General features: G+C 42.3%; 1 protein-coding gene across 1 annotated transcript in view; it reads right to left on the bottom strand.

Moving 5' to 3' along the window:
* Positions 1–1390: 1390 nt before the first annotated feature.
* Positions 1391–9809, bottom strand: part of TRPM8 (transient receptor potential cation channel subfamily M member 8) — a 92087-nt gene continuing 83668 nt past the window's right edge. Inside the window, exons 24-25 of the mRNA XM_027538264.1 lie at positions 7096–7188; positions 1391–4064 (exon numbers count right to left, since the gene is read on the bottom strand). Of these exons, the coding sequence (XP_027394065.1) occupies positions 7138–7188 (51 nt within the window). The 3' untranslated portion in view covers positions 1391–4064; positions 7096–7137. The remainder of the gene's footprint in view (positions 4065–7095; positions 7189–9809) is intronic.

Raw genomic sequence — 9809 nt, 5'->3', positions numbered from 1 at the left:
ATCCCAGGGATGGGGGAGCCTGGTGGGCTGCCGTCTGCGGGGTCGCACAGAGTCGGACACAACTGAAGACTTAGCAGCAGCAGCAGCAGCAGCACCAGGAAGCATCAAGTCCCTGTTTATCTTAAATCAATCTTGTCTCCCTGGTGGCTCAGACAGTAAAGCATTTGCCTGCAATGCAAGAGACCTGGGTTTGATCCCTGGGTCGGGAAGATCCCCTGGAGAAGAAAATGGCAATCCACTCCAGTACTCTTGCCTGGAAAATTCCATAGACAGAGGAGCCTGGTGGGCTACAGTCCTTGGGATCTCAAAGAGTCTGACACAACTGAGCGACTTCACTTTCATCTCCTCTAATGGATTGTAAGATGGTAGAGAGCAGGGCCTCCTGTTCCTTTCTTATTTTGATTTATTTTTTTTTATTTTATTCTTAATCCCCAGGAAGTATTCACAGTGGCCACTTACTGACAACACATTGCACATTATGAGAAAAATAAGGGAAACTGCTCCTAGTCAAACAAGACTTCTGTAGGCGGAAAAACATTGATTAAAAATTTGAGGCTATAAATGAGCCCATGGAGTCCCAAAGCCCCAGCTTGATCCTAAACTATGGCTCAGAAACAACCACCAAGGTCTGACGGATGAGTGGGACAGGCCACTGAAGGCCGTTTTGCCCTCATGTTTTCCGTCTTCAGGAGAATTGAGACCTGTCCAGTCTATGTGTGCCTGGGTGGGGGTGGGTCAGAGAAGCAATGGGATGCTTGTGTCCAAAACCCGGCCCCAGCTCAGTGGAGGGCCTGACTCCTAAGACGTTTCTTTTTGAGGTGGAGGCTGTGGGCAGAGGCTGTGTCCATAACGACCACCGAGTCCAGTCCACCACATGGACCACGAAGGGGAGGGGCAGCGGAGGGAGACACACTCCCCAGTTGTGTCTGGAACCAAGGTGGCTTTGGAGGACTCTGCCTTCAGCAAGGAAACGGGGTCTGGGCCCCAGCCTCCATCAGCATGGGGGGCTGTGGACATAAGGTACCATCTTGGCCCCAAGACAGATCCTGAGCCCACAGGAGACCCTGTAAGCTCAGAAACAGCCACACATATCTAAAGGGTGGTGACCTAGCAGGGTGTCTCCAAGTCACAGAAGCTGGAGACCCTGGGGGTGTAGACGGGTGCCCAACCGGGGGCACCAAAAAGCGACCATGGATCCAAACCTGGCCCTGATGGCAAGAATCAGAACCATGGGGGACAGCCTTCTGCTTGCATGCGATCAGAATGCTCGAGTTATCTGCTTATCAAAGTCAGCTCATGTTAACTCTGCGAGTCAGATCCCCATAGAAATAAATCTGAAGGGAGGGACTGTATTTTTTTCCACTCTCAAAAGAATGACAAAGGCAACCCATGACATTTCCTCCTCATTTAATTCAACACAGTCAATTGAACCAAGTTGCAAGGCTAACAGCAGCCATGTACACACGCCCAGGACACCTTCAGTACCAGATACAAAGACAGCACCTTTGGTTAGAGGTGCAGCCAAGACACTGCTGTTGTCATGAGCTGCACCGAAACAAGGACTTGTCCTGCACAGAGACCACGGACAGGAACCACGCGAAAACCTCTGCCAGGCCGGCCGACCTGGAAGCACCGGGCAGCTCCCCCAAGTGGACTCCGAGCATCATTCAAGCTCTCTGTCATTAGCGTCAACGGAGCAGTTGCTTTTACTCACGATGTTGATGTGCACACGGCCTATTTCTTACACTAACAAAAGCATAGTCTGTGAAAACGTGAACACAGGGACAAGCACATTTAAGGAGATCAGCCAAGAGTTATGCTAAGTTTCATCTTCTAGGAGGTTTTCAAGTTACTGATTTTATTCACATTCACCATCTGAATTGAGGACAAAAGGTTGGGATGGTTGTCATTCTCTACGTGGTCTTATGGACAGGGCCAAATACTTTGTTGTTTTTTTTTTCCAGTCACTATGGCGATAACACAAGCCTCGTCTTGGCAGTTCTTCTAGTTGCCATGGTGAAACAAAAACAAAATTCTCTCGCTAACAGAGAAAACTTGAAAATTCCATTCATCGACAATTTTTGTCAAGTAAATTTTATTCCACCTTTCAGAATCCAAAACCATGAATTGATCATCCCCACCACTATTCCTTGTCAGGTCATTAAAGAGGTTTAGGTAAAAAGACACCTTTTATTTGTGTTCATTCCCTACAAACATCATGAATGTTGTGAGGAGTCATTTTAACTACTGCCCAGACAAAACAGAAAAACATTTTTTTGGTTCATGCTTTTGTAGTTTTTCTAATGAGATAATCATTTAATAGCTTCCTTCTAAGATTTTCTTCTTTAGCCACTGAGTACATTCTATTCAAAGTGGAAAAACTAATCACGGATGTTTAAATAACTTTATGCACTTCTTTTGTGCAAAGATAACACCACTTCCAGACAAAGCTGGGAGTACAGGCGTTCAATAACATAATACCTTGAATTCTATACCAATGCCCTCACCTCTATAATACTGAAATAAGTATACTGGTTTCTTCCTAAACTAAGGATTAGATGCAATATTTTATCTTAGGAGTTCTAGGTTCTGTATCGTGTTAATAATTCCCATTTGCTAAACATTTCTGAAAAAGCCTTATAAATAGTTTGATAAGACTTATATTGAAGGCGGGAGGAGAAGGGGATGACAGAGGATGAGATGGTTGGATGGCATCACCGACTCAATGTACATGAATTTGAGTAAACTCCGGGAATTGGTGATGGACAGGGAGGCCTGGCGTGCTGCAGTCCATGGGGTCGCAAAGAGTTGGACACAACTGAGCAACTGAACTGAACTGATATCAAGCTAACAATTCCTATTTGCTAAACATTTCTGTAAAAAACCTTATAAATACTTTGTTAAGAAGTACATATTCCTGGGAATCTAGCCATGGGAAATTTTCCCAGCTGTGGAAAAAGATTCATACGCATAGATGCTCACCCCATTGGCCAACAAGAAACCACCTTCAATGACCAACATAGCAGAAATCATTAGAGACTGAACAGCAAGCAAGTGTTAATGTAAAGTTTAAGACCCTGTATATAAAGAGTACATCTTGGATAAAATATTAAGTGAAAAAGCTTATGTAAAATCTATATGCTGACTTTATATAAAATTTTAAAAGAGACATAAAACATGCATAGGAAAAAAAAAAAAGCAGACCTGAAAAAACACTCTGACTTGTTAGCAGTGATTATCTTCAGATAGTGAGACTGTTTATATTTTCTACTTTCCTCATAGTCTATGTTTTGTATAATACCCAGGAATTTCCTATCATACCCATGAATTATTTATAATGGGAAAATAATAAGCAAGGGGACACTCAGTGAAAATAAAACCAGATGCGCCTCTGGGGAGGTCATCTTCAGGTGCCTTTTCGCATTGCTAGGAAGGGGGTACTTCCGTCAAGTTGGGTTCCTGGGGCACGTGCAGGAAGATAATGCTTTATCACCTGCTTTAATGATTAAAATCGTAGAGAGCAATGATGAGAGTTTCTCCTGAAAAAAACCAGAGTGCTCTAGCTGTAGCACGTCTTAGAATCTGACCTGACTGCAGAAACGTTTAACACTGTGACAGCTAAGTAGTCACATAATACAAAAAAAAAAGGAAACAAAAGAGAATCAGTTGAAGACAAAGTAAGGATCCAGGAGAGAAAGCAAGACCAGGTTGCTATTCCTAGGAGAGACGTTCCCTAACATGCATGGGTCCAAGGAGGACAAGAGGAGGAAACGGGAGAAAACCGGGCAGCTCAGACCATCCACATGGGGCTCTGGCCCCGGAGACGCGGAGAGCAACAGGGCGGCCTGGGGGAAGCAGGAAATGTTCTTCCTTTATATCCGCCTTCTTGAGTGAAATCGGGGACACATTTTATCCTCAGACTGAGCACACTGGAGTGATTAAAGCCATCAAGGTGCACCCAGGGGCCTGAACAATTCTCGCTTAGTCAGGAACACAGCTGTTGTCAAGATGCAACTGTTCAGCAGGATCCCTTGAATCTTCTCCATGCAGACGTCTGATGCGACCTGTGAAAACAAAGGGAGAGCACTGCCTTAAGAGCCATCTCCCTCTTCTGTTCTCAGGACACTGTTGGCTCCAAAACACACTGGCAACATACTGACAGAGGGCCTAAGTGCCTAAACCAGGCACTGAGATGTTGCTTTTCAGTACTGGAGTGAGTACATGACCATTTTTCCTCCCTTAAAGAGGTGAGTTCTGACCTCTTTGCCAATGTAAACAAAATGACTATAGTTAAGACTCAACTCAAAGATAAGCTTTGCGTCCCAGAAAGCTTCCAAGTGCCCTATTTGTTAAGTGATTTCTGCACAAGGATGACTTGATAATAACATAAAGAACTGCAATAATGTACCGAAGAGATGAGCTGGAGTTTAAGTGCAGCCAACACAAGAACCGATGGATGATTATGGAGGGACCAAACAATTTCTGGTACCCAAAGGAAGTACCCCCTACCCCACCTTCACTCCATCTTGTCCTCAGGGAAGGTGTAAGGGTACGAGCAAACAAATAGCTTTCTCTCACCCTGCTTCTTACTTCCTTTCCATTTTAGCATGGGAGGAAGAAATATTTATACCCAAACATCTCATCCCAAGTTATTGGATCAAAGGCTGATTCAAGATGGAGAGCCCCGATGGGCAAACTGATAAAGACTTGTCCCCAGGTGTCCCCTTCTGCCCTGCCTTCACTGGTGCCCAGCTTACACCCGCTTGAGTTGGATTCCCTTCCTTGCCCCTGCTCCTAGGAAAGATATCCTCACCTCTCTAGAGAAAGCAGTATCAGAGAGACACTACAATAATAATATTTCAGCCCCATGTACCAGTGGGGAGAGGTAAGAGAGAGGGGCAGGATATGGGGAGGGGCGTAAGAGGTACAAACTATTGGTAGAAAATAACCTACGCGGATATATTATACAACACGGGGAATGTAGCCAACATTTATAAGAACTATAAGTAGAGTTAACGTTTAAAGAATTAACCTTTAAAATTGCAAATCACTATACTGTACACTTATAACATATAATATTTTATAGCAACAATACTTCAATTTAAAAAATCAAAAAATATATATTTTAGCAGCATGTAGGTGGTTGCCTATAAAATTACATTTTCTGTGAACTTCTTAAGGACATGCCAGACAGACGACATCAAAAAAAGAAAACGGATCTTCTACCCGGAAGTAAAAAGTATACCAACAAACTGCACGTGCCAAGCACACTGTTTCTAAAGATATCTGTGGTTAAGACTATCTTGGGCCTCTGTGTTCTCATGCTCTTCTCATCCCCAGGCTCACAGATGCCCACATGGACATGAAGTAATGTCCTTCTCCCCATTCATGTTCATTCACCAATGAATTAACTCTCGCTACCTTAAAAAAAATTAAGTCTAAGCAAGGAGCAGGTTGCTAAGAAACCAGTCTGTGCGCTCATTTTCCTCATAGTCAACACTTTTGGGAAAAAAAAAAAGAGAGATGAGATTAGAGCTTTAAGAGGTGGATGAGTACATCTTTTCTGATTATTACACCTCTATGGATTTTTTAATCATTTTGAATTGTTTCATCACCTCCTAATTGCTTTTTCTATGGCTCAGCTCATAAACAAAATAACAAATGCTTCAAAACTCGAATTATAATTTACTGTAAAGTATGATGCTGTGTTCGTGAAGTGCCACGATGGAAGAGTTGAAATGCGTTCTTCCTAAATGTACAAGGTTTGTTTTCTTGAGCAACTTGCGAGGCTATCCCTGCTTCCACACAAAATAAATATGCAAATAAAATATGAGCCAATCTTGCCCTTACAAAATCTTCCAGGAGAGAGGGCTTAGAATACGATCTGTAATTGTCAGAACCCAAGGAAAAGTGTTGAATGACCAGATAAACCAAATGGGTCCTAATACAGTTACCCTTATAACACAGCCACTCTGTGAATAGAAATTCTGCTGTGAGAGGATTTATGCAAAGGTAGAAATCAGAGTCTGAGCCTCAGCGCTTAGAAGGTGCTCAGTAAACACGAAGGGAAAGAGAGAAGGTGGAAGGGAGCCTTCATTGTGTTTCCATTCCGTGCAATTCACTTTCTCAAAAAAATTCTAATCAAATGGAATGCTCATAGCTGTTTCCTCCTAGCTCTACGACTCCCTAACAACATTGTTAACATTTGGTTTCAGCATTTGGACAGGTAATGAGAAAACTTAATTAAAGTAAATGCTCAGATCATGGTGCAAAGCCTTGGGCTCAATTTTGCCAGTTAACTGAATTACATTTTTATTGTGCAAATGAGCTATTGCTAAAAACCTTGAAAGTGAAAGAAAGCGTTAGTGGCTCAGTCAACTCTTTGTGATCCCATGGACTGTAACCTGCCAGGCTCCTCTGTCCATGGAATTCTCCAAGGAAGAATCCTGGAGTGGGTAGCCATTCCCTTCTCCAGGGCATCTTCCTGACCCAGGGTCTCCCAACATTGCAGGGAGATTCTTTACCTGTCTGAATTATCAGGGAAGCCCCCCAGATCTTAAAAGGTTTACTAAAACATTTTTGGTAGTAAGATGTGATCAACATGCATTTGTTGAGAGAAAATAAGCCAACCAAAAGACCCAGACATCTGTGTATCCCCTACAGCAATAATCATCAATGATGCACCATGAGAATGAGGTACATATTTGAAGCACAGATCTGTAAAGACACTCATGATCTAGAGTTAAGTTAAAAAAAAAAAAAGGCCAACTCTTTGAATAGTCTGATCTTGATTCAATTAATGTCAAAATAGCTGTACAATTTGCAAGTTTTTTTTTAAAGTTTCAAAAGGATGCTATCAGTGCTCACCTTGGACCAGGGAACAGTCTTGGAGTGTGGGCATGAGGGGGAGTTATGGGAGGTGGGTTTCTACCTGTATCCTTTCTATATCCCTTGTTTTTTTTACACCAGTGTTATTTTGCAAATCTGATCACATGTGAAAATAAAATAACTGAGAAAATATCATGATTTTGAATTAGTCTCAAAATATGTAAATTTTCAGATCAAAAAAAGAAGAAAGCTATTAAAATGACTTACCTTGCTAGAATTAAATTTTTCTCCATCAGAGTCCATGCGGTTTTATTTGATTTTATTAGCAATCTCTTTCAGAATACCTTTGAGGTCATTAAGCTTGGAAAGGAGAAAACAGAACCAGTCTTTAGATCAATTTTCCAACTTAAATTTTAAATCATGACTCTAAGGCTTTTCCATGAAACAGATTAACTATACATGAAATAAGAAGTATGGCCCATGCCTGGAGTACGGCAGAATATCAGACAGGTGATATTTCAGAGCTTGTTCACTACAGACTTTCTGAAATCAAATCACTAGCAAATAAGCATTAGCACCAATTAGGATTAGTTTTTGCTACTGTTGTTGTTTAGTCACTAAATCATGCCCGACTCCTTTGCGACCCCATGGCCTGTAGGCCACCAGGCTTCTCTGTGGGATTTTCCAGGCAAGAATACTGGAGCGGGTTGCCATTCCCTTCTCCAGGGGATCTTCCCAAACCAGGGATCCAACCTGTGTCTCCTGCACTACAGGCAGATTCTTTAACCGCCGAGTCATCAGGGAAGCACGAATCTTAATCACTAGTGATTCCCACACAGAAATGAGACGTTTTTAACAACACAGAAATAATATATAACCTATATACAGATACAAATTTACACATGTAAGTCATAATGTTATATGTAACTAATACCAATAAATGATATCAATAAAGCTTTGCTTTGATAAGAGTATAACACTAATGAAAATAATATAACATTAATCAAGTTTTTGCAAATAAAGTGTCTCCCCTCACCAAAAACACAGTATAAATAGCAAAACAAATTTAGGTAAAAGGCATGATAAAATTATTTTCAATACATGCATATTTCACAAGTTTTTACACAAGATACATGAAGATGATAAAGATCACTTCAAATTACAAGCCATATTGTTACACTTGATAAAAGCTATAGACATAAAGCAATCTCTGTACAGTTGGTTTCCAACGTGCTAAATCACTCACTCAAGGAAAACAAGTTTAACTATGGCTTCTTTCCAGTATTAACCTCATAATTTAACTGTGAGGTTAGAAAAGGACAAAAAGAAACCATGAGGGCTGCCTAAAATAAAGAAGGCATAGTAAGATTCCTACTTACAGATTTAAGGTTAAGGAATGACTTTGTTTTCTGGTGTAAGAATGAGATGGAGTTTTTGTTTTTGTTTTTTTTTTACTGGAGGGCTTTGGAGAAATCTCTATATTTGTTGCAGTAAAAGGACTTCAATACACTGTTTAGTATGGTTTACACTGTGGAAAATTCTGAAAGAGATGGGAATACCAGACCACCTGACCTGCCTCTTGAGAAACCTATATGCAGGTCAGGAAGCAACAGTTAGAATTGGACATGGAACAACAGACTGGTTCCAAATAGGAAAAGGAGTATGTCAAGGCTGTATATTGTCACCCTGCTTATTTAACTTCTATGCAGAGTACATCATGAGAAACGCTGGGCTGGAAGAAACACAAGCTGGAATCAAGACTGCCAGGAGAAATATCAATAACCTCAGATATGCAGATGATACCACCCTTATGGCAGAAAGTGAAGAGGAGCTAAAAAGCCTCTTGATGAAAGTGAAAGAGGAGACTGAAAAAGTTGGCTTAAAGCTCAACATTCAGAAAATGAAGATCATGGCATCTGGTCCCATCACTTCATGGGAAATAGATGGGGAAATAGTGGAAACAGTGTTAGACTTTATTTTGGGGGGCTCCAAAATCACTGCAGATGGTGACTGCAGCCATGAAATTAAAAGACGCTTACTCCTTGGAAGAAAAGTTATGGCCAACGTAGATAGCATATTAAAAAGCAGAGACATTACTTTGCCAACAAAGGTCCGTCTAGTCAAGGCTATGGTTTTTCCTGTGGTCATGTATGGATGTGAGAGTTGGACTGTGAAGAAAGCTGAGCACCAAAGAATTGATGCTTTTGAACTGTGGTGTTGGAGAAGACTCTTGAGAGCCCCTTGGACTGCAAGGAGATCCAACCAGTCCATTCTGAAGGAGATCAGCCCTGGGTGTTCTTTGGAAGGAATGATGCTAAAGCTGAAACTCCAGTACTTTGGCCACCTCATGCCTACACATGAATTGACTCATTGGAAAAGACTCTGATGCTGGGAGGGATTGGGGGCAGGAGGAAAAGGGGACACCAGAGGATGAGATGCCTGGATGGCATCACCGACTCTATGGACGTGAGTTTGAGTGAACTCCAGAAGTTGGTGATGGACAGGGAGGCCTGGCGTGCTGCAATTCATGGTGTCGCAAAGGGTCGGACACAACTGAGCGACTGAACTGAACTGAACTGAAGACATCAAGAGCTTGCTCAAGAAACAAGTGGCCAGCCCTAAAATTCTCTTTGGATATGAAGGAGAATCTTTTTGTTGTTCAGAGGAGAAGGCACAGAGGATGGGGGAGGAGATAAAAGGGAGAGAGGGTGGCGACAGGACTAGAGAGGGGAGAAAGTGAAAGTGAAAGTGAAGTCGCTCAGTCGTGTCCGACTCTTCTCGACCCCATGGACTGTAGCCTACCAGGCTCCTCCGTCCATGAGATTTTCCAGGCCAGAATGCTGGAGTGGATTGCCATTTCCTTCCCCAGGGGGTCTTCCCAACCCAGGAATCGAACCCAGGTCTCCCACATTGCAGGCAGACGGTTTACCGTCTGAGCCACAAGGGGAGCCCCAAGAGAGGGGAGAGAGGCAGTGAAGTCC

The sequence above is a fragment of the Bos indicus x Bos taurus genome, chromosome 3 (assembly GCF_003369695.1).
Source record: "Bos indicus x Bos taurus breed Angus x Brahman F1 hybrid chromosome 3, Bos_hybrid_MaternalHap_v2.0, whole genome shotgun sequence".
Classification (NCBI taxonomy): Eukaryota; Metazoa; Chordata; class Mammalia; order Artiodactyla; family Bovidae; genus Bos; species Bos indicus x Bos taurus.
Note: the sequence above shows the minus strand (reverse complement) of the source record. Positions and strands in the feature narration are given on the sequence as shown.